The 26,208-nt window shown below is 38.9% G+C and overlaps 1 protein-coding gene across 5 annotated transcripts in view; it reads right to left on the reverse strand.

The window, feature by feature from the left end:
- The window catches only part of GRIK2 (glutamate ionotropic receptor kainate type subunit 2), a 653,698-nt gene that overhangs the window by 197,969 nt on the left and 429,521 nt on the right, over positions 1-26,208 (reverse strand). For all 5 annotated transcript variants that reach the window (XM_007523908.3, XM_007523909.2, XM_060190711.1 and 2 more), the window contains exon 9: positions 18,696-18,809. In XM_007523908.3, the coding sequence (XP_007523970.1) occupies positions 18,696-18,809 (114 nt within the window). The remainder of the gene's footprint in view (positions 1-18,695; positions 18,810-26,208) is intronic.

Here is a 26,208-nt window from a genome sequence, read left to right on the forward strand (position 1 = left end):
CTTAAGCTAATTTTTCCTAATGTCTACATGGTGCTGAGAAGTCTAAAAACTAATTAGAAGATAAACAGTGATTTAAAAAAAATAGGGAAGAAATCATATTAATGTTAAGGAAGTGCCATAGACATTTAGAACAGAAATAATTTTAAGAAAATTGTTGAAAATTTAAATTCATTAAATGAGATCTACTTTGCCATGAAGTTTATTGTTGAAATGAAAATTAGCAGTAATGCACTCTGAATGCAAAGGGGGGAAATCAGAATCCTTAATTATTAATCCTTAATACTAAGCAGTTAAAGGATTCAAGAATGGGAAGTATAACCTTTGCAGAAACCAGTAAGACTAAGCTAACTAAAGTTCTTGATATAATTAAAGAAATGTCTAGACTTTAAGAAGAAATTTCAGAAACTAGATTATTTGGACAATTACCAAATGATGGATATCCTGAATTTCAAAACTTTGGTTTGAGAGATTAAAGTTTGACTTCACTACAGTGCATTCTGCTAATTGTTATCTATATTAATTTTATTTTAAACAGGACAAAGTATGTTCATGGTACATTTTGAGATAAAAATCTAGAATATATGTGGCGCAAAGCACAAGGACCAGCGTAAGGATCCCTGCTCAAGTCCCCGGCTCCCCACCTGCAGGGGAGTCGCTTCACAGGCGGTGAAGCAGGTCTGCAGGCATCTGTCTTTCTCTCCCTCTCTCTGTCTTCCCCTCCTCTCTCCATTTCTCTCTCTCCTATCCAGCAACAACGACAACAACAATAACTGCAACAATAAAACAACAAGGACAACAAAAGGGAAGAAATAAACAATAAAAAATCTAGAATATGTGAATTTTCTATTAATTAAAAACATATTAAGGATTGGAGAGGTGGCTCAGTGCTAGAACACATGATAAAAAAATGGGGGGGGGGGCTTGGTCTGGGTGGTAGTACATCCAACAGAATACGCACAGTGCTGGGATTGAAGACCCAATACAAGCCCCTCCACTTGTGAAGGGAAGACTTCACTAACAATGGAACAGTGCTACAGATGTCTCTCTTCTACTCTCTCTTGCTTTCTCACCCTTTAGCCAAGAAAAAGAAAAAAAAAAATGACAAAATGAACAATGGAGAAAAAAAAAAACAAGAGAAATGTAGTTATCAATACTGTGAAGTGAATACATTTAAATGCTAATTTAGTTGGTCCTGTTTCGTGAATTCTTTCACAGAAATTCAGACGATGTTACACTAGTGGACTGGGACTTGTGCAGTACCTAGAGAATCCAGCTTGCAGGCATAAAGTCCTGAGTCTGATCCCAAGCATTGCCTGTGCCAGAGTGGTATTCTAATTTTCCACTTCCCTCTCATTAATAAGTAAATAAATCTTGGGAAAAAAAATATCATTAGACTATACATAAGTGATTCATTCACAAGATAATTGTTTGTGCTAATTTCAAATACTAAGCCTGGTGCAGTATCATTAATATTTGTAAAGATTAATGATGATTTGGCAATCTAGACTTGAAATTAATTTTAACCTTGTAGTTCAATTTTATAAAATACATATCACTACAGGTTCATGCTGCATCCTCGTCACTCTAAAATATTATTTTTAGTTTTTTCATATCCAAATTAAAGAAGTTTCTTAAAAATGGAAATGGTGCGTGTATTTCAAGGAAATTATGGAAAATAAACTGAGCTACTAATATTTCATTATACCATAATGATTCATAATATGCTAGATGCTACTGGATAATTACTGATAAAGTAAACATGCTAAAATAATTTTCCAGTTTAGAATTTCAAGAAAAAAATAAGAACAAGTGACAGTAGATTGGCATAAATGATAAGGACAGCTCCTTGCTAAAAGCTCCATTCAGATAACAGTATTACTTAGCAACCAATAGTACAGCTATATACAAGATACTGGGTACTGTACAGCAAACCCTAACAAAAGGACTTTTCAAAGTTAACCCAATTACCAAATAATATGATGATAACATTAACTATCGATTGTCTTTTTGAACCCTAAGACAGCAGCAACCTCACATCTCCACTATAGAGCCTCCACTTCCTCCAGTCCTGGAACCCTTGTATATGGCCCACTTTCCCGTATGCCTCTCCCAATCCATATCAAATAATATTGCATCTGCCGATCACAACCTAACCAACGCAACGATTGCCACCTCAACATGCTTCACTTCAGACTGTGTCCAGAGACTTCACGTGTGGAATGACAACCCTTCAGCTTCATTACTCGGGTGAGACCTTTCCTTTCATAGTATTCTCTAATTCCATCCCAGGTGGTTCACTTTCTAACAAAGTCCCAAAACCTAGATATACACCAGTTTCTGTGAGAGAGAGCATATGTTCACACGTATCCGTAAACTACTGCAAAATATATACCTGAAAGCAGAAGTACACAAGAGTTTGCAGTGAGTACCCCCCCTAACACTTCCTCTCCACTATTCCAAGCTTTGGGTCCATGATTGCTCAACAATTTGTTTGGCTTTGTATGTTAACTCTCTTTTCAGTCACCAGGTTCCAGATGTCATCAGGATGCTGGCCAGGCTTCCCTGGACTGAAGACCCCACCAATGTGTCCTGGAGCTCTGCTTCCCCAGAGACCCACCCTTCTAGGGAGAGAGGCAGACTGGGAGTATGGACCGACCAGTCAATGCCCATGTTCAGGGGGGAAGCAATGACAGAAGCCAGACCTTCCACCTTCTGCATCCCACAATGACCCTGGGTCCATGCTCCCAGAGGGATAGAGAATGGGAAAGCTATCAGGGGAGGGGGTGGGATATGGAGATTGGGTGGTGGGAATTGTGTGGAGTTGTACCCCTCCTACCCTATGGTTTTGTTAATTAATCCTTTCTTACATAAAAAAGAAAAAAAACAGTATTACTTAATTCTCTTTTGTAGCCTCTGTCATTCTAACTATTGTGCTTTTACTGGTTTAGTGGCGCAGGCACTGCCAGGCGAGCTGTTTGACACGATACCAGCTTCACAGCGAGTTCAGCATGGCTGGACTCTCCAGGCCAAACTGAAACCATCTTGCCTTTTGCCATGTATAGGGCTTGAGATTAAGCTCTGTGTGCTCTTAATAATATTTACCTATAGCCAGGCTCAGAGCCTGGCCAATAACAAAAGTAATGACAAGACCTGCACCGCACTCTGTAAGATTGATCATAATGGAACAAGCAATATCAGTCATGCAGAATTTTTAGGAGACTCCAATAGGAAAAACTGTTTACCCCTTTATCAACACCACTTCCTTTAGAATTCCTCCTAAAATATAGAGAAAGATTGGTGGTTCCCACAGTGGAGGGGCCACCTTACAGAGCATAGTTAATAAATGGAAAGTTATGGTACCTGCCTAGATACAATGGGCCTTTTTAATCTACCACCCACCACTATGCTCCCACTTCCTTATGAAGGAATAGCACACGAGAGCCTCAGTCACATAGTGAGCATACACAGAAGATGGATTCCAGCTAGAGAGCTGAACTTTATGGAGAGGCTGGCCAGGTCAGCACCGCCTTGGTGCCTTCTCAGTAAGGAACAAAACAATAGTCCTTGATCAAACAGTGGAAAAGATTTTTATGAAAAATGGGCTGCTCAATTTGTTTAAGGCCCCTAGAATCATAACAAGCTTGAACTTTCTATGAACAATGGCTCCTGATGCATAGGGGCAAGCGAATGGCATAAGCATACAGATAGAATATCCATCTTAATCAATAGGACATCTGTCTAGCACACAGGTACAGGAATAACAAAAAACACAGAAACGGTGATGTGATCTCTAGGGAGGAAAGTGCCCCTGGAATATGAATGTTCCACCAAGCAGGAGGTGTTCCCTACCTGGGCTGTTCTTACGTGGTGAGTTTTGTATTAGTGATCAAGGCCTTGGTGACTTTTGTTTCAATGATCTAAGCCTTACGAGACTATAAAAATAAACTTCTGCTTAACTATGACAGAGACGTCTGCTGGAGCTTGATTCTGCATCTACTCACTTGTTTCTCATCCTCATTCTGTGCGGACTCCCCTCCTCTTTCAGGTTACCCTAATTACCTGCTGGGGCTGGCCCCCGGCACTTTAGAACTTGAAAAGTTTTGCCATTATTTGAGTCCAGGTATAAGAGAATCCACCCATTCACCATGAATATTACTATTATAATTATTATTTACTTATTTATTGGATAGAGACAGCCAGAAATGGAGAGGGAAGAGGGTGATAGAGAGGGAGAGAGATAGACACCTGCAGTACTTGCATAGCTTTCCCCCTGCAAGTGTGGACCAGGGGCTCAAGCCTGGGTCGCTGAGCACTGCAGCCTGTGCGCTAACCAGGTGCGCCACCGCCCGGCCCCTCACCCTGAATCTTAAATTCTCAATGCTGCTTTTCCTCATTACTATTCATGTCAAAAGCCTGTGGAGCACTACAGGTCATCACAGTCCAAAGTGAGAATACTAGGAGATAAAGTGATAAAAAACAAACTAATAAAAAATTCAAGCAACACCAGACAAAAATTAGCAGTGACCATTCTAACAACTTAATGTTTTCAGGAAAAGGCCATTCTAAGGATGACTAGTTTGCTAGAATCAAAAACTACTGATGAGAGAGTTTTCAGATGGGTTAATACATTGTTTCCTAGCTTGACAGACAAAGCTCAGTTTCCTAACTCCAGGCTATTATTAAAGAGACACTTTCACATGACCTGTATGTGTTGAAAATGAAAAGCTACCATACTCTGAGGGCTTTTGTTTTTTTCATTTTTGCCTCCAGGGTTATTGCTGGGGCTCAGTGCCTGCACCATGAATCCATTACCCATGGAGGCCTTTATTTTTTTTTTCCTTTTGTTGCCCTTGTTGTTGTAGCCTTGTTGTGGTTATTACTGTAGCCTTGTTGTGGTTGTTATTGTTATTGTTGATGTTGTTCGTTGTTGGATAGGACAGAGAGAAATGGAGAGAGGAGGGGAAGACAGAGAGGGGGAGAGAAAGACAGACACCTGCAGACCTGCTTCACCGCCTGTGAAGCCAGGGGCTCAAACCGAGATCCTTGTGCTTTGCATGCCACGTGCGCTTAACCTGCTGCCCCTCACTCCCTTTTTTTTTAAATAAACAACAAAAAATAATATAGCAGGTCTACAGTGCAGTTTTACTCTTAAAATTTTTTAAATAAACTATATTTTGTACCTTTTGACTTAAAAAAAATGAATGTACATTCTGAAGCAACATTCAAAGTTTCTTTTTGTGTTATCTCTTTCATTTACTTTTGCAAGTCTACTAAGCAATGCCATCCTTTTTAATGGATGATTCTTACATGTGACTATGGGCAAAATTATCAAATTTTTATGTTCTGCAAATTTTTTTTTTGCTCCTCTCCGAAGAATAACTTCTGAGATTTTACATAATATACAAAAATCTAAAACTTTATTGGCCATAATTATTGCTCTAAGAATTGTTTTGTTGGAGATGGGGTGGTAGCACAGCGGGTTAAGCGCACCTGGCACGAAGCGCAAGGACCGGCATAAGGATCCTGGTTCCAGCCCCCGGCTCCCCACCTGCAGGAGAGTCGCTTCACAGGCGGTGAAGCAGGTCTGCAGGTGTCTGTCTTTCCCCCTCATTCTTCCCCTCATCTCTCCATTTCTCTCTGTCCTATCCAACAATGATGACATCAACGACAACAGCAACAATAATAACTACAGCAATTAAAAAAAAAAAAAGAATTGTTTTGTTTTGCCCCTTCTGTCTGCATAGAAAAGTCTGCTGTGATGTGAGAAAACCTAAAAACCTTTTTTTAAATGTATTATTGAATCAACTGAAGTTGTAGTGAAGCTGACAGAAATTGTGTCTGCATAATTTATGAAAATTAACATTCAAGAAAAATGAAGTAAAGTTTTTCCAGTGTGCTATTCACAAATATTTCAGGAAAGATACTGATGCCAGAGGAATTAGGGCCCAAAAGAGGATTAGGCTTAATGCTTATCATTATTCATGCTTATGTGAACAAAAAATAATTTATACTCTAGTAAAACTGGTATGCTATTAAACTTCTCTACTTAACTGAATGATCAGTTTTGATTGGGGGTCTTGATTGTTACAATCTTTCTGCTGGTGTGCCTGTGTGAATGTGTTTAATATTCATTAGTTTGCTTTTCAAGTGAAAGAGTAAAGAGAAAAAAAAATGTTGAAGTTCAAACCAATCGTATTTGTGATTTCACTTATCTTCCAGTAAAAGGTTCAGGGGTAAAGGTAACTGCACCTATTAGATAACCTTCAAACTGCATTGCATTTCTCAGCCTAATTTATTATCCATTTACATGAATAATCAAAATTTGGCTCTACATCCCCATCACCATATAACCAACCAAGACTCATCATCTTCATTCCCAATATCTCAATCATGTTCTCCGGGAAAATCTAAGCCCTTCCCTACCAGGTTTTAACCAGGGGTTCCTCATCCATACTTCTCCACTAGTCATGGTCCACATCTAACCCATCAACAAGAAATTTCAGACCTGGTTCTTCATTGTTACTATGTCTTTCTTCTTTTCTGCAGGTACAATGCCTTTAAAATCCCACTTTAATTTCCCCATTTAGTAAAACTCATTTAAAAAAAGATACCTCACTCAGCAATTACTTTAGCTCACTTCTCTGTTAGCCTCAATGAGAGGCTAACATTCTTATTTTATTTCATTTTTTATTTTACTAATAAAAAGGAAACACTGACAAAACCATAGGATAAGAGGGGTACAACTCCACACAATTCCTACCACCAGAACTCCGTATCCCATCTCCTCCCCTGATAGCTTTCCTATTCTTTTTTAAAATATTTATTTATTTTATTAATTCCCTTTTGTTGCCCTTGTTGTTTTATTGTTGTAGTTATTATTGTTGTCATCGTTAAGACAGAGAGAAATGGAGAGAGGAGGGGAGAGAAAGACAGACACCTGCAGACCTGCTTCACCGCCTGTGAAGCACTTCCCTAATCTTTAACCCTCTAGGAGCATGGACCCAGGGTCATTGTGGGATGCAGAAGGTGGAAGGTCTGGCTTCTGTAATTGCTTCCCCGCTAAACATGGGCGTTGACAGGTGGATCCATACTCCCAGTCTGCCTCTCTCTTTCCCTAGTGGGGCAGGGTATCTGGAGAATCTGAGCTCCAGGACACACTGGTGGGGTTGTCTGTCCAGGGAAGTCTGACTGGCATCATGCTGGCATCTGAAACCTGTTGGCTGAAAAGAGTTAACATATAAAGCCAAACAAGCTGTGACTAATCATGAACCTAAAGGCTGGAATAGTGCAGATGAAGAGTTGGTGGGGGGGGGGGGGGAGGTTCTCTCCGTTTTGTAGATAGCTAGTAGGCATATTTTAGTTATATTCCAAAGGGCCTGTGGCTAGACTAGTTTTCTGGTATAAGGGTTGTGAATATAGGATTTCAAGTGTTTGAGATATCAGGGCCAGGTGGTGACATCCCTGGCTGACTAGACACACTACAGTGTGCAAGGACCCGTTTCCAGTCCCCTGTCCCCACCTGCAGGGTGGACAAATGTTTAAACAGAACTGTAGGTGTCTTTCTTGCTCCACTTTCCCAACTCCATGGATCAAAGACTGGGAATTAGATCAGAAAACATACAATACAGAAAGGAAAACATGAACAGAATTCCCAAGTTCAGTCCACAGCATCAGTGTAAGCCAGAACTAAGTAGTGCGCTCAGAAAGCAAACAAGCCAACAAAATGGCCAAATCAAATTAAGCAGTTTTACACAGCAGAAGGAACCAGTACAAAGACCTTACCAAATAGGAGAGAGCTCTATATGCCATACCTCAGTCAAAAGGCTAGGAACCAAAGTTCATAGAATTCGGCAACAACAACAAACCCGTTAAATTGGGGCGAGGACATGAACAGAATTGTCACCAAAAATGATACACATATGGTCAATAAACACATGGAAAAATGTTACAAGTCATTTGATTATGCACAGAATGCATATAAAGACAATGATAAAATACCACTTCCCAACTGTGAAAATATACATATGAATGGACTGATACTAGTGCTGGCAAGGATGTGAACAGAACACTTCTATACTGTTTTGGGGATATAAATTGTTTCAACTCCTGTTTAAAAGAGTTTGTAGATTTCTCAGAAGATTAGAAATGGACTAAGCCTATGATTTGGTAATTCCTCTTCTGGAGATTTACCAAAGAAATAAAAAAATGCCCCAATAAATCTATGTATACCTTTATTTATAGCAGCACAACTTATTTTTAAGTTATTTTTTATTTTTTTATATTTATTTCTTTATTTTCCCTTTTGTCGCCCTATGTTTTTTATTGTTGTTGTAGCTATTACTGTTGTTGTTGTGGATGTCGTCACTGTTAGACAGGGCAGAGAGGAATGGAGAGAGGAGGGGAAGACAGAGGGGGAGAGAAAGACAGACACCTGCAGACCTGCTTCACCGCCTGTGAAGCGACTCCCCTGCAGGTGGGGAGCTGGGAGCTTGAACCAGGATTCTTACGCCACGAGCGCTTAACCCATTTCCCTACTGCCCAACTCCTGCAGCACAATTTCCAATAGCTCAAGCTTCGAAGCAACTCGAATTTCTTTAATTGGTTAAGAAAGTTGAGAGTCCAGAAAAAACAGCTACTTGTATAGTGTGCTGCTTTGTCTTGTGTGGGACCCAGGCTGATATCCGTTCCCTACGGCATTGAAGAAAGCTTCAGTGCTATAGTTTCTTTCACTGTTTTTCTCTTCTTCTCTATCCTTAACTAAAAAAGAAATTGCATTGAAAGAAAGGAAACTTGGGGTATATATATATATACACAATGGAAAGAAAAGATGAAATCTCCTTTGTCACATCTTCAATGACACTTGAAGGTGTCCTATTCAGTGAGTTAAGTCAGAAGGAGAAGGACAAATACTGTATTTCTCTTACCAGCGGCACTTAAGAAAGAAGGGAAGAAAAGGAAAAGACAGGGTGAGACTTGGACTAGATATGATCCACTGCAGAAAAGCCTAGGGTTCTGTGACGCAACGGGAGGGGAGAGTGAACACAGGTATTGTTTGACCCAGGACAAGACGGAAAAAGAGGATTGAAGTTTGTGGTGGAGGTAGTGTGCAGATATCTATCATAGGGCAACAGACTTCATTCACATGACAGCTGTCTTGTAAATATTATTTTTCAAATAAAATAATTCAGAAAGAAACGTATCTTGCCTATAGCAAGGAATAATGGAATGGGGGTGCTGGGGAGTGGTACACACACTGTGTCACGCACAGGTACCATGAAAAGACTTGAGTTCTAGTCCGCAGTCCCTTCCTGCGGGGGGGGGGGGGGGGGAGCTTCAGGAGCGGTGAAGTAGTGATAGAGGTAAGCCTTTTCCTTTCTCTCTTTCTCTCCCTCTCCATCTCTCCTTCCCTCCTCAACTTCTTTATCTCTATCAACAAAAGGAACCAAATCACTGCCCAAAGCAGTGGGTTTGTTCTGCACGCATTAAGCCTCAGCAATATTTATTGCCCTGGTGGCAACAGACAGTAATGTAACAAAGAGACTAATAGTTTTATAAAAATACACATATAAATGATATAAAGTATCTTAATATACTACAATTTATATGATATATGTAAAACGATCCTCTAGTTATAACAAATTTCAGTATCTCTTGTTTTAAGTCAGCCCATAAAATAGGGCTTATTATTTATTCCATGTATTATTCTCTTTAAAATACAGTTTATGAAATTCAAAGCATACACAGATTATTAAGCACACATTTAGTTAACTTGTTATTGCTCATGTATTTCTCCCTGTTGGGATACACTCCAATGGTGAAAACAAAATCTCTGTTGTTCATAAAGCACTACTTCTAACAGCCCATATATGAAAATAACCCATACTTCCAAGGGTAGATGAACCGTTAAGAGAGCTGTGACGTGTGTGTGTGTGTCTGTGTGTGTGTTTTAATTTTGTAAGCTTTGCCTTTTAAATCTTTATTTATTGGAGAGAGATGGCCAGCAATTGATAGGGTAGGGGAGAGAAAGAGAGAGAGAGAGACACCCACAACACTACTTTACTACTTGCAAAGCTTTCCCCATCCAGGTGGGGAACCGGTGGCTTGAACCCCTGTTGTCGCACATTGTAACATGTGTTGTGCCCAGCCCGAAATTTGTGGTATATATATACACAATGGGATACTAGTCAGTTGGAACTTGAAGGAATCATACTGAATGAGATAAACCAGAGTGAGAAAGATGAGCTTTGGTTAAGTCCAGTCAGAGGTGGGACTACAGAAATAAAGAAAGGGAAAGTATAAGGTGAAGCTAAGCCTGCTTGTGGTCCAGTGCAGCAGAACTGAAGACGGGGTGGAGGGAAGCAGGGGAGGCTTGAGACATTCTGGGGGGCCCAGTGCACTTGGTGGAGGGAGACTACTGTTATCAGAAGGTGTGTTGTGGTGGCACCTGTCATGGGGAGTGAGAAGCTTTATTCATGCTACAACTGTCTTGTTAATCATTATTTTCCTCAAAATAGTGATTTCAAAAAAAAATAAAACAAGGTTTGGATAAATCTAGCTAAAGTGGAGGTCTAAAAGAATATGTGCAGTTGTTTTAAATAAAATGAACTGAACTATTAGAGCAAGAATGAAAGGGAAGGGATTAGGGGGCCAGGCGGTAGCGCAGCAGGTTAAGCGCAGGTGGCACAAAGCGCAAGGACCAGCGTAAGGATCCCTGCTGGAGCCCCCGGCTCCCCACCTGCAGGGGAGTCACTTCACAAGTGGTGAAGCAGGTCTACAGGTGTCTGTCTTTCTCTCCTCCTCTCTGTCTTCCCTCCTCGCTCGCTCCATTTCTCCCTGTCCTATCCAACAAAAATGACATCAATGACAAGAATAATAATAACCACAATGATTAAAAAAAAACAAACAAGGGCAACAAAAGGGGGGAAAATGCCTCCATTTTAGGAGCCGTGGATTTGTAGTGCAGGCACTGAGCCCTAGCAATAACCCTGGAAGAAAAAAAAAAATTAAAAGAAAGAAAGAAAGGGAGAACGTAGTGTCATCATCATCTCTGAAATAAAGTAATAAACATTATTACGAAGCAAGTTTAGTTTCCTTTGAACAGGTGGGTGACAGGCATGGGGGGTTCGAGAAAATTAAGTTTGAATGAGGCACTCAATTCACATGTTAATCTGAGTGTAAGTAGTGCTTATCCCTGAGCACCTACCATCTATCCCTTAAAACTATTTTGATCTTACTAGGTCTCGGTTCATGTTTAAAACTGTTTAAATGGTGTAAAGGGCTGGCAATCTTTCTCTGCGGAGCTGTGTGTCTAGGTTTCCAAGCTTGAATGCCCGCAGCTGTCTAAAAACCATGTGCTTGACACCGCTTCTGCAGCAATGAAAAGAGAAGCATCGGAGGGTAAATCTATTGCAGCAGCAGATTCGGAGCCCCAGACATCTGCTTTTGTTAATGTCAAGGAGAAATCTGCAGAACCCTTTAGGGGATGATCCCATTGGTCACTCCTCTCTTTTGTGCTGTGCTTCTCTCTATTGTCCCTGGGAGTCTGCTTACAGATAAGCTTTCTGCATCTGTGGATTACAACAATCAAACTTTTCAAGCCTAAGCAAGTAAACTGTACTGAAACCTATCAGGAAGTGCTAGGCAAATAAAAATGGGATGAAGCTGCATATACTAACACATTTGTTAAACTGATTGAACAACTAGATAAGAAGGAGCCTCTTAAGAGTATGTGATTTTCCGAGATAGAAATGAAAGTCATAGTCACTTGCACACACTAGTGAGCTTGCTACTGGTCACCAAGGGAAAGAGCACAGGCAGTGTTGTTTAAGTGCTGGTAATCTTCTGATAGAGAAAAGCAAATTTCTATATAGAAGTGGCAAAGTGGGAAGTACTCAGAAAAGCGAGGAAAAATCGGCATTCTCTATATGAACCTAAATACTCAATTACTCAGTACTGCCCATTGCTAATAGATTCATAACAATAAGCAGAGCTGAACTAAAATATAAGAACACAGTATTCTAGAGACAGACAGACCAGGAGTATGGATCAACCTGCCAACGCCCATGTTTAGCAAGGAAGCAGTTACAGAAGGCAGACCTTCCACCTTCTGCAACCCATAATGACCCTGGGTCCATGCTCCCAGAGGGATAAAAAATAGGGAAGCTTTGGGGCCAGCCAGTAGTTCAGCTGGTTAAGCGCACATGGAGCCAAGTGCAAGGACTGACAAAAAGACCCTGTTCGAGCCCCCAGCTCTCCACCTGCAGGGGGGCACTTCACAAATGGTGAAGCAGGTCTGCAGGTGTCTATCTTTCTATCCCCCTGTCTGTCTTCCCCTCCTCTCTTGATATCTCTCTGTCCTATCCAACAACAATGACAGCAATAAGAACAATAATAGCAATAACTACGATAAATAATAAGGGCAACAAAAGGGGAAAAAGAGCCTCCAGGAGCAGTGGATTCATAGTTCACCCACCAAGCCCCAGCAATAACTTTGGAGGCAAAAAAAAAAAAAAAAAAAAGGAAAGCTTTCAAGGGACGGGGTGGGGTGTGCAGTTCTGGGGATGGGAATTGTACCCATCTTATCCTGTGGACTTGGTGTTTCCATTTTATAAATAAAATTTTTTTAAAAAAAAAAAAACACAGTATTCTCTAAAAGCTTTATTTTTGGTGGTTAGAAATCTACATTTTGACTATTTCTATGCATAATTGACACCTGGCTACAATTTCATTATGCAGCAGGACCCCAAAGAGATTCTTACCTGCATTTAAACTGTGATTTTGAAGAGCAGAAAAATAATCTGAGGAATACTCAGAAGATATACGTAGACCTGAGTTTCAAATATAAATCTGAAGGTGAAAGGACATAAACTTTGAAATTGTATGATAAAATACTAATTAACTTACTAGAATATTCATTTCTTAGTAATTCACAATTGAAAAATAATGTTAGTAAATGAATAGTGGTTTCTAAAATTAACTCAGTCTATGGTATTCTGTTGAAAAATAAAATTTAATGTTACAAAATGTACAGTGCTTTCTAAAATTAATTCAGTCTATGGCATTCTGTATATGTCCTCTCTATACTGAATCAGGACTAGGCTGTGGTGTTGAATGGGACTAAGAAACATTTATAAGCAAAAATATTTACCTTAAAGTCTATTGGGGGGAATGAGCTTGTCTCATTTAATTGCTTTAATATAATTGCTCAGAAAAAAAAAGTGCTGTGATTAAAAGAGATTGAGTGCTAAATAAAGAGAAGATTATTAACAAATAACCACGTGCTCTCAGGGAAGCAGAGTTGGGTTTGCATCTCAGAGCTGAGAAATAAACTTGAGCACACCAACAGGAGTGAGAGGGCCAGAGGCCAGGCCTTGACTCACCTGGCTAAGCACACAGGGATGAGAGTGTCACCTGCACAGGCACCATGAGATTCTGAGATTCTGGCGAAATGTCTCCTAATCTTCTGCCTGTGTCTGCCTCCTAAATCTCTAATGTCTAAATATCTTACATGGGCTCACTGTCCTGTATATCAGGTATGTGTGCATACAACTATGTCAAGTATAAACATCTTACGGTTATACATAAACATCTCAAAGTCACAATTAGAGGTTTTCTCCATTTCTAATGGTTATATCAGATTCTACACGTTTGCTCTGTAAATCCTGACCTTACCCCCAGGATGTAGGCACAACTATCTGTGTTCACCATGACATGGCCATAACATCCCCTGGAGGCTGCAGACAGAACTAAAGACAGCAAGAAATTTCTGGCATATCTGGTATAATACATAGCTCTTAGTAATTAAGAAAGATAGCTCACTGGAGTTGGTGTACTGCACCAAAGTCAAAGACTCTGTCTGGGGTGGGGGGTGGGTGGGGGGGGAGAGTTCAGGTCCTGGAAAAGGATGACAGAGGACCTCATGGGGGTTGTATTGTTATGTGGAAAAGAGAGAAATGTTATGCATGTGCAAACTATCATATTTACTGTCAAATATAAAATATTAACCCTCCAATAAAGGAAAAATAAACAGTTCAGCAGAAAAATGGTAGTCATTATAATTAAGGGTTCTCCAACAGAAGATAACTGAAGGACAGACAAATTCCAAGCAAACACATACTAAATCTTAACCTTTTTCTTTTTTTTACTTTTGTACCAGAGCCACTGTTCAACTCTGGCTTATGATGGTAGAAACAGGAATTAAACGGGACCCTGGGGATTCTGGCATAAAGGTTTTGTATAGTCATTATGCTATCTTCCTGGCCCAAATCTTGACTTTTATAGAGGGTGATGTCTACGTCTTTGGGAATACACCAAGACAGTACCCAGTATTCTTGTATATGTGGAATTTCTGGCTGACAAACATTGATTTTTAGATGAACTATTATCAATCAACATGCCATTTGGCTCATAAATTATAGTTGTTAAATTTCGCAGTAGAAGGAAATAGTGCTATTTTTATAGTTTCGGTTTCTCAGATTGTCTGAACGGACTGGTTGAAATTCTGCTATTCATAGTTTTGTTTTTACTCTTGGGGGCTTCACCATTCTAGGCTGACTTTTTTCTGGAAAAAAAAATCAGAGAAAGACACCACAGGACTAAAAATTCCTCTAAAGCAGTGGAAACATCTGGATTTTAAATGACCAGTGAGCTATTCTGCTGGCCCCAAAACAGAGTGTCATTCAGCCAGAGATTTTTCTTCTTGTAACTGAAGCTCAGCTTAGTTCTGGCCTCTGTCAGCGAGCGTCAAGAATCAAACCTCCAACCCTTACTGGCCCTGGCCTGCTGAATTATTACACTCCTTAGGGGGGTTCACCTCTCAAATTCTCTACATTTTCTTCCACTACGGTTATAAGTGGGGCTCAGTGGCTTCGTGATGACTATACACCTTTTATAAAAGGTATCACACCATTAGAGTCCTTTCCAGTTTTTTTCTTTTTAAAAAATTCATTTATTTATAAAAAGGAAACACTGACAAAATCATAGGATAAGAGGAGTACAATTCCACACAATTCCCAACACCAGAACTCTGTATCCCATCCCATCCCTTGATAGCTTTTCTATTCTTTAACCCTCTGGGAGTATGGACCCAGGGTCACTGTCCTTTCCAGTTTCTAAGCTGTAAGAGTACTGACATTTTATCTATTTTATTAAGTACTCCATTTAATAAAATTCTTGGTACATCACCATCATTTTATATATATATATATATATATATATATATATATAATGTCAAATAAAAGAAGTAAATAAAAGTACATATATACATTAAAGTCATGGAAACTTGGGTTGATCATGATTAACACAGTAGAAATATCAAACTCTATGATACTTATGATTTTTGTAAGAAACACAACATAAATCATTGGAGTACTTCTCATTGTGGAGATGTCATTCTTCCCAGAGCAGCCAGAATCTCTTCTGAGATTTTTCAAGTAAGGGACAAAATTACCATAATATAAGCTAGATGGTCAAACTTCTTATTAAATGAATACCTTAAATTAAATACTAATGTTAAGTCAAGCAAAGACTTATGTAAAAAGAATAACAGAATTCCACATCTTTTCTTGACTTTGGATACTTTGTGATCAGAATATACAGAAAAATAATTCTTCCCATTACATATTATCAAAAACAAGGTGTTTTCCTTCTAATAAGTATCAGAATATCTGTAAATCAGTAGATAAACTACAAAAGATAAATGTAAAGTTAGTGTGTGTTCCATCGCTGATTTGACATTTTAGTTATATGCATCATAATCACTTGTTTTGTTTGATCAAGAAGTTTTTAATAGACTGAACTTAAAAAACATCTAAGTGTAGTCATTTGAAGGTGGTTACCTTCCTCTAATTTTTCATTTGATCAAGTAATACTCATTTAATTTAATTTGACAAGTACTTATTCAGTGAATGTTATTCTCAAGGCCATCTTTCTCAACAGTGAAATATCAAAAAATGTAAAATCTGATCATCAGTGTGTGTGTGTGTCAAATGAAAACAAAGATATATACACATTTTCTGAAATACAGATATATTGTGAGTCTCACTAAAGAGTGCTATAATTCATAAAGTAGATATACTCCATCCCCAATACAATGGGCCATCAGAAAAGCCATGAGGCATTTTTCTGTTCTTTTTTTTTTTTTTAATGCAAAAATGAGTAATGACTTTTCTGACACAATATATGCAACAAAGTGGAGAAATCTGCAAGTTTCACAGAAGGATGAATGAAACTCTCACTGGGGAATGTGAAAAATGAGCCAAACTTTGAAGCCATAAAATAAGGCATTTGGAAGCTTGACTGGTTCAAGGAGGACACAGGGAGGGGTGTGTGTGTGTGTGTGTGTGTGTGTGTGTGTGTGTATGAGTCCATTGACATTTGGTGATGTGTGGGAGAACAGTAGACGCACGAGATAATCAAAGCAGAGCATAATAAGCATACTGATTCTTAATTGCGGAAAGTACTGAGTCTGTGTCAGCTGTTCTCTTTGCGTGCAAAAGATTTCTTGCCATTTCTGAGATATTATACTTTCTGCTATTCAGAATCAGTATGCTTATTATTATATCTCAGAAATGGCAAGAAATCTTTTGCACGCAAAGAGAACAGCTGACTCCATCTCAGTACCAAGCAACTGGTCATGCTTGTTTACGTGCAGCACAACATCCCTGAAACAGAGTCATAAAGTGAGGACAGAAAGGTAGCAAAGCACACACTTGCAGAAGGCTTTGGACATTAGAGTCAAATTTTTTAATCATCAACTTGGATTTAATGAAGACCTATAAGCACAGTAACAGAAAAAAAAAAAAGATGTTTATAGTAGGGACTAGCACTCATTGCAAAAGGGGAGAAGACTGTAGGCAGAAGGAATAGTCATACGACTGATTTAAAAGTCTAGCAAGTGTTAATAAAATTCAGGACATATCAGCAGAAAAAGTTTGCTGATATTCGCCTGACTTGTGGATTGGTAAGTATGAGTGTTATCTTTGAAAAAAGAGAGAGAGAGATGATAAATTTAAGTAAAATTGGAGTCAGAAATTTTGGTTATGATAGATAAAGAACAAGTATTCACTGAGGTTCTTAACAAGGGACTGATTTAAAAATATATATCATAAACTTCCATCTTTGTCATTTCATGATTATCAACACTGTTTCATGATTAGGAGACTTTCTGGCATGACTAGATAGCCGGCATCCTTAACGGGACTGAATGAAACATTCCACTTGGCTTTACTTGTCACTGTAAACCAAATTCAGAAGCTATACTAATGCTAAAAGTGTCTGATGGTTTACTCTGACCATTAATCGCACATTCTTCTTTTTTTTTAATCTCACCTTCTTATTGCCTATCTAAAGAAACCTAAGAACTAGTCTTGATAAGTTTCTATAGGTGGAAGAAACTGACTAAATAATATGAGTTTTTTGCTTATCCTAAAATTAAAATTCCCATCAGCAGAGAGTTGGGAGGTAGCACAGTGGGTTAAGTGCACGGTTCACTAAGCACAAGGACCTGTGTAAGGATTCCAGTTCAAGCCCCCAACTCCCCCACCTGCAGGGGCTTCGCTTCACCAGCAGTGAAGCCAGTCTACAGGTGTCTTTCTCTCCCCCTCTCTGTCTTCCTCTCCTTTCTCCATTTCTCACTGTGCAGCTAACAACGACGACATCAATAACTCAACGACAACATCAATAACTACAGCAACAATGAAAAGGGGGGGCAATAAAAGGGAAAATAAGTAAAGACATTTTAAAAATTAAAAAAAAAATCCCACCAGCAAATGGAATAGTGGACATAAATAAATACTACTGTGTGAGCTAACTGAAATGGAATATATAATTATAAGAGAGGTAAAAATATCTACCTTATCAGCATTAATTTAATTCTGTTGGTAGTAAAAAAAAAAATTCAGGCATAAACAAGCATTTGTTGATTTCCTTAATGAGTAAATTAGAAAAGTAAAAGTGATTCCCCATGATAAAAACAGTTACACTGAAGGCAAAGTTAAAATATAATTATCACAAAACTCCTGCAAAGTAAATGGCGTGTCTTCTGAAGTTATTTGCAGACGCAAAGCTCACCTACAGCTCCTAACATATTTATGCAGCAGAATGTCCAGGGGGGGTTTTTTGTTTTTTTTTTTTCAAATCCTCACTGATAATCCCTCAACAGTAAACAATTTTGTTTAGAAATACAATGATTTAGGGAGTCAGGTGGTAGTGCAGTGGGTTAAGCACTCGTGGCGCAAAACGCAAGGACCAGCATAAGGATCCTGGTTTGAGCCCCCGGCTCCCCACCTGCAGGGGAGTCGCTTCACAGGCGGTGAAGCAGGTCTGCAGGTGTCTGTCTTTCTCTCCCCGTCTCTGTCTTCCCCTCCTCTCTCCATTTCTCTCTGTCCTATCCAACAATGACAACATCAATTACAACAATAAAAAAATAATAGAAATGCTATTATCCATAGTATATGTGAAGCTATTTTATTAAGCAGCATAAGCAGTCTAACCAGTAATAAAACTCACTTTACTGAAAACTAGCAAAATAAGCTCTGACCCAATCAACATGGACTCATCAATCATACAGACATTGTAAATAACTGTCAAATACATTGCATTCTGTTCATTACCATCCCAATTATAATGCTCTTTTTTTAAAATCCACTCTGTTTACCTACATTTATCTAAAAAGAATGTAAAAACAAATCACTTACCAAAATGGTGGTAACGATCAAAGAACGATTGGATAGAGAATCTGTGATGTTGGCTGGCTTTCCTTTTTGACTTTCTGTCATATTCAGGCCACTGGCTGGATCCCAAGTTCCAATCTGTAAAACAGCATATGCACTTTGTCAATTGTCTGTCGGGTACCTGAGAGGGAGCACTGCCAGAGAAAGTTAAGATGGCTAACACTTATCATTCACCTCTGCTGCATCATCTGCTGTCATTAGAGTAAAGGCTGCTTGTTTTAAGCTTGATTCACTGCTCTGTGAAGTGTGTCCAGTGAAGCATGGCATTAAAGAACAAAATGACCCACTGCACTTCCACAGTCAGTGTGGGAGCTTCATTTCCCATTCAAACTTTCATTCACCACGACAGACCACATTTGATGATAGTGTGATAGCTGGCTGGAAACCCATTAGTAGTGCATATTTCTTCCCATAATAGAGCTCTTTTATTCTCTCATTATAAGGGTAATATGCTACCTTAGGGATAAAACTGAAAGAAGAAATCTGTAAATCCACCAATAGATTAATAGGTAAAGGCAAGCTTAAATGAAGCACTAACTTTTATTCCACAGAACTCCCAGTAGGCCAAAAATCACACCTCCAAATTACCTCTAGGGATTTAAAAAAATATGTCTTTGAAGTTTTTTTTTTTAAGTACTTCAAGAAAAGAAAAATTACAGCACAATCTCCTCTGTATAACTATACCTGTTGGTCTGCTTCTAATTCTGCTTGTAAGACCTTCTGTTTTGATCATCACGTTAGGTTCGCTTGTATTGCTTAACGCTGTGGTCTATTTGCATAATCATTGTTTTAATTGTTTTAATCCCCACTGGTTCAAGTTCTTTTTCTCTGCCACCCCTCTTAGTCATACCCTGTTTTCCACCTTTTAATCCCCATAGGTTTGCACTCTCTTTTTGCTCCACCCTCTCTACGTCACACCCTGTTTTTACACCTGACCACTTCCTTCCTGGTATAAATGCAAATGAGTATAAATGCAGATGAATAAAGCCAGCGTGGCAGCATGGCATGGCACGGCACAGCACAGCACGGCACAGCACAGCATTGCATCCCAGCTCAACCATGAGACCCTGATCATCTCTCTCCCGCCCATGTAGTTAGCCCGGCACATACCAACAACTCTATCTGAACTACTTGCCATATATATTATGAACTTAAACACCTGATAGATTAGATTAAGTCATAGATTGTCAATGTTCAGATATTTTTTTAAAATATTTATTTATTTATTTATTTTCCCTTTTGTTGCCCTTGTTGTTTTTCATTGTTGTTGTAATTATTATTGTTATTGATGTCATCATTGTTCGATAGGACAGAGAGAAATGGAGGAAGGGAAGACGGAGAGGGGGAGAGAAAGACAGACACCTGCAGACCTGCTTCACTGCTTGTGAAGCGATTCCTCTGCAGGTGGGGAGCTGGGGGCTCAAACCGGGATCCTTAAGTTAGTCCTTGTGCTTTGCACCACATGTGCTTAAGCCGCTGCACTACCAACCGACTCCCAATGTTCAAATATTTTATGTCCACTGGACACAGCCTATGGGATCATACAGAGACATTTCTGAGAAACAGACATAGATACAGATTGACAGCAAGTGAGTACATTAGGTGGTTAGTATGCTGGGCCATCATATAATAAAAGTGACCAACAAATGAGCACAGAAGCAAAAGGACATTTGGAGTTGGTAGTTCTCTTCAATTGGCCTCTCTGGCCTGTGAATTACTAATAGTCAAATTTGTTTTCAGTAGCATTCTATTTAATTATCTCACTTGTTCTACTCAAAGGAAAAATTATACCAATTATCAATTTATATTTAAATTGCTTTCGATTATATACAAACTCAATTATACGCAAAACATCTTTCTACAGAAATGATCCTACGTTGATCGTGATAATGATCCAGCATGTAATATTTACTCTGACCAATTATGATCAAAAGGGTCATATCAGTATAATTATATGCAAATCACAACCCTCTTGTCTTCTGTGTATCTCATCACATTCACCTTTTGTTTGTTTGGTTTGTTTTGTTTTTTACATTGGACTAGTGTCCCTAGTAGCCTCTTTTTAATTATTGTTTAATCTGGAGGGATTAACGGTTTACAGTATAGTTGTTGGCACACGGGTACAATTTCTCATCTCACCATGATCTGTGTCTACAAACACTCTCACCCGCAGACTTGGTCACTTTCCAACATCACACCAGCACCCCAAAGTCCTTCCCCTTCCCCTCACACACACAGGAGCCCCTCCTTCCCCAGAGTTCCAAACCCAGTTCAAGTTTTTATGTTTCCTCTTTCTGCTCTTGTTTCTTAAGTTTTGTCCATGAGGGAGTTCATCCCATATTCATCCTTCTCTTTCTAGCTTATCTCACTTAAGGTGATTCCTTCAAGTTTCCTCCAAGACGAGCTGAGGAAGATGACACCATCATTCCTAATAACTGACTGGGATGCCATTCTGCCTCTCGTGTCATCTATCTCCTGCTAATTGGAAGCCATAAGAGCAGAAATTAGTCATTTTTTCTCATTAAGAACAGAAATGACTGAATTCTTGTCTCTCTCACTCACACTCCCTTCATCTCCCCACTTTCTCCCTTTTTTCAATAATGTATTTCCCTAAACTACAGACTAAATATAAATGTCTTATTTTTTGTGGGATGTAGTTAATGCATGGCAAATTTTCTCATATTAATAAATCAATTTGTCTCTCACCGTTAAAGCCTTCATTCCTGATATTTGTGTCAATAAAATGAAAAAATAATCAAAGACTGCCATGTGGAGTGAGAGAATAATTATTTATGAATATTCTTTTTGAAAGAAAATTACTACTGTCCATGCAACTTCGACTATGACTACAAGGCTATCATAAAGATAGAATCTTACTGAAACTCATTATCAGCAGTAAAAGATCTTTGGACTGAGGCAAGTGGGGGCTGGGAGGGGACACTATACTCGTAAGGATTTCCAGAATACTGGGCTCTAGCTTTCACTTTTCATGATTCCTCAGAGAAGAGTAGCAGGTAGGGGATAATCCCAACCCTGTCTAGTCACCAAGCTCTGTGCTTTGGGGCTGTCTGCTCCTGCAGAAGGTGCTTTTGTTCAAGTTCTCAGCAAGGCATCAACAGGATTGGTAGAGGCACTGCTGAGAAACTGTGTGGGGAAGGACAGGAGAGATGTAAAACCTAGAATGCCTGCTGACCTGCTAAAGTGCTTCTAATTCAAAATCATTAAAAAAAAAAAAAAAAAAAACACTGTTTGCTAAACAAGACACATTTGCAGATTGTGTTTTTTTCAGTGACTGTTATTTTTCTGTCCTTGGCCTGGCCTGTAATTATTATCTATCATGCATTTCCACCTTGGACTTTTGTTTCCTTTCTTTTTCATACTGAAAAGCTAGAGTTTAAAAATCTTTACTGGGGCCATGCTGGATTATAAGGCTTCCAGCTATGGGATGCATTTTTTTTTTTCTGCTTTTTGATGTCAGACACATCAACCAACAAAGTAACAGTAAACTTCTGCCATAGTAAGATTTTTTCAGAGATTTATTTCTACCAAGCAAAGTGTCAGCTAGCATTATTTATGTACTGTGATTTGCTTACTGGCACATTGAGGATAGATGAACCAGTTTAAATTTCTGATAGGATACATAATCAAAAATAGACCGCGGGGGGCTAGGCGGTAGCGCAGCGGATTAAGTGCACATGGCACAAAGCCAAAAGACCCCTGTAAGGATCCCGGTTCAAGCCCCCGGCTCCCCACCTACAGGGGAGTCACTTCACAAGTGGGGAAGCAGGTCTGCAGGTTTCTATCTTTCTCCTTCTCTGGCTTCCTCTCCTCTCTGGATTTCTCTCTGTCTTATCCAACAACAATAGATTGCCACTTTTCTTCATGATTAATTTATAAAAAAAAAAAAAAAAAAACTTTGATAAGGAAGGTTCATTCATCTAAATAAATTTACCTACTTTCATATTCTAACAATAGCTTTTTGTAGAAAAAAAAGAGACATTCTGGAACCTATTATATAAAATTATAATGTTTTAAGTATTTTATTTTTTAGTGAGAGATATAGAAAGAGAAGGAGAGAGAGAGAGCAAGAGAGAGAGGAAGGAAGGAAGAAAGAGAATACTAGAGTACTGCTTAGCTCTGGCTTATGCTGGTGCTGGGGATTGAACATGGGACCTCAGGCTTTTGAGCCTCAGGCACAAAATTTGTTTGCATAGCCATTATACTGTCTTTCCAGTCCATAAATTAACAATTTCTTATAGTCACAAATATTATAAACTCTTGAATCTTGTTGGACAGCCCCCTGCTCTCTTGGTCTGCTTCTAAATTCTGCTTCTAAGACCCCTCCTGTTTCATTGGTTGAATCCCCCCTGCTTAACACTGTATTCTATTTACGTAACCACTGTTAACTAAGCACCACCCTGCCTCCAGGGCACTGGTTTAATCCTCACTGTTTTGCTCGCTTTTTTCTTCTCCCCACCCCCATCCTACGTACATCCTCTTCAGACCTGACACTTCCGCCTCAGGATATGTAAGAACAAGACTGTGATTAGAGATAGCTTAGATTGCGCTGCGTTCCACATGAATAAAGACTGAACTGCGTACCACTCAGCCATGAGTCCATGGTCATCTCTCTCTCTCCCGCTCATGAAGCTAGCCTGACACTGCTCCATCCTCCATTGCTGACACTATGGCCTATTTACATAATCATGTTTTGCCTGAAGGAATTCCCACCCATTCCTTTGATCTGTCTTCTTTCTACCTTGAGACCTGCCCTGCCTGCAGGGTACATTAATCCCACCAGGTAAAACCGTAGCAACCATTGCTACAGAAGTTTTCTACCTTCCCACTCTTTCTTTTATCCACCCCCTTTCCCAGCCATCTCTGTTCCTGACTTGCCACTTCCGGTTTTACCCTATAAAGCCACTTCTGTTCCTGGTTTCACTCTCCTCTCTTTTCTCTCCCATGTCCCGACCTGGAGAAGGGCTGGTGTGCAGAGTGGGAGGCGGCCATTGCGGTCTGGCACCACGGGGCTTAACCCGATGTGCTCATACCCGACTCATGAATAAAGAATTGTATTACCATGCCGCCATGAGTTCCTGGTCTCCTGCCTGCAAAGCTAGCCCGGAAGAATCTCACTTAAGAAACATAGACTCAGTTAAGACAACCTTTTTAAAAATCTACTTTCATAGCACTTCAGTTTGATCTAATGAAACATTTCACTATTTTTCAGCTCTAAAATTGTATGTGTGAATACTGCAGACCTCACAGAGCTATGTAGTATGTTTGTTATATTAATATAATTATTAATATATTAAAAACTGCTTTACTCCCAGTTAATTTTTTTACTTATTAAAGTAATCGATTTTGTATATTATTTTGTTAGGAGGGTTAACAGCTTACAGTATGGGCAGTTGTTGGTGCATATGTGAAATATCTCAGTTTTCTGAAAAACACTTTCACCCCCAGCCTAGGTCCTCCTCCACCTTCATGCACCAGGATCTAATATCTAGTATGCTTACTTTACTTATATTTCTTTTGAATTTGCATTAGCTGATAAATCATTATGAACAATTACATTGATAGTATATATTTCATTTTGTGATTTGCTTTATTAGTAGTTTATGGATGGAAATTTTAATGTCTTATTGAATCATTTTAAATCACATTCTTTCACATTATCTACTATTTCTTTTCTTTCAGAAAATGTTTTAGTTGGGCTCCTTTTCCTGTGCTAATCTGGGAAACACCACCAATGTGTATTATCAACATTTAATGTGTATTATCAACATTTGACACAGTTTTACCCCCATACTCTAAAACAATATTAAGTCATAAAAGCTAAGCCGAGATCTAGTCTATGAGAATGCACAGATTTGGATGGTTCTTGCTACTTACTCTACGTCTGATTAACAGTTTTAGTTGGTTTCATCTGAGGTGGCAAATACTGCTTTTCTGTTTCTTGTGTTTTTAAGAGTGAGGATGGAATTTCATTTACTAGGAAAAAGCAAATTCTAAGAAATATATGGAATGCTACAGCACATAATTTTAGACTTGTGTTGAAAATGGAGAAGAATTAAATCTAAATTCACCTTAAGCAACACCCCTCAGACAAGTAGTCTCCATGGGGATTCAACAAAAATGATGTTCACTCTCATATAAAACATGACTGAGTATCTTCAATCACTATTTTGCCTTTTTAAAATCTTTGTCAACTTTGGGTGACAGATCTTGGCAAGACAAGTTTTTTTGTTTGTTTGTTTCCTCTTCTCTTTTATTTTATATTTACTTATTGTAATTTTTTAACTTGATAAAACAGAGATAAACTGAGATGGGAGGAGCAGTACAGGAATACAAAGTCAGGGAGACTCCTACAGCACTGAATCGCGACTTGTGAAGTTTCTCCCTGGCAGGTGGAGACCAGGGACTTGAACTTAGTTCATTATGCATGGAGAGATGTATGCTCAACCAGGTATACCACTACCTGGCGTTTCTTTTATATATATATAATTTATTTATTTATTCCCTTTTGTTGTCTTTGTTCTTTTATTGTTATAGTTATTGTTGTAGTTATTATCGATGTCATGGGATAGGACAGAGAGAAATGGAGAGAGGAGGGGAAGACAGAGAGGGGGAGAGAAAGATAGACACCTGCAGACCTGCTTCACCGCCTGTGAAGTGACTCCCCTGCAGGTGGGGAGCCGGGGGCTCGAACCCGGGATCCTTAAGCCAGTCCTTGTGCTTTGTGCCACCTGAGCTTAACCAGCTGCGCTACTGCCTGACTCCCTACCTGGCCTTTCTTTTCTTGTTTGTTTGTTTTCAGAAGCGTGTAATTTAATCTTTTACATAAGTAGAGGAGTTTTGTCAAACCCTGACCTTATGAGACATTATACTGATCTAGACTAACTCTTTTACCTATATTTTTCTCTAGTGTCACATAATAAAGCTAATTTACTTTCAAGTTAAAAGAAATTTCATATAATTTCTATCACATCTATCCAAAACACCTACCTGCTTTAAATACGTTAAAGTTTCCTAGGAATCCTAGCTAGTTTCCTTTTCACTTTGTGTTTGCTTTCTATTTGTCAATGCTCTGTACAAAATAATTGGTTTGGAAAGGATATCTATCTTTGCGGCATACTTCACTATGTTTGCAGATTAAAGATCTTCCACTGCTTCTTTCAGAGCTCTGTAAACGTTACTCATTTCTTCATATATTTGCTCTAAGAAAGAATGAGGGTAGCCCAGTATGTCCTAATGTTTGTTTTTTCCATGATATAATCTCTATTTGAAAGGCTAAAAATCTAGTGAGAGAAAGAAGGTTCTTCTTCCTTTACACAATGTCTATAATTCATTTCTTCACTTTATAAATTGGATTTTGTTGCATTTATTATTTCCCTAGTTTACACATGCATCTTGATCACTACTGTTCAATAGTAGTAAACACAGACCCTCCAGTGCCTAGACTAATGAGTGTAAC

The sequence above is a fragment of the Erinaceus europaeus genome, chromosome 4, assembly GCF_950295315.1.
Source record: "Erinaceus europaeus chromosome 4, mEriEur2.1, whole genome shotgun sequence".
Lineage (NCBI taxonomy): Eukaryota > Metazoa > Chordata > Mammalia > Eulipotyphla > Erinaceidae > Erinaceus > Erinaceus europaeus.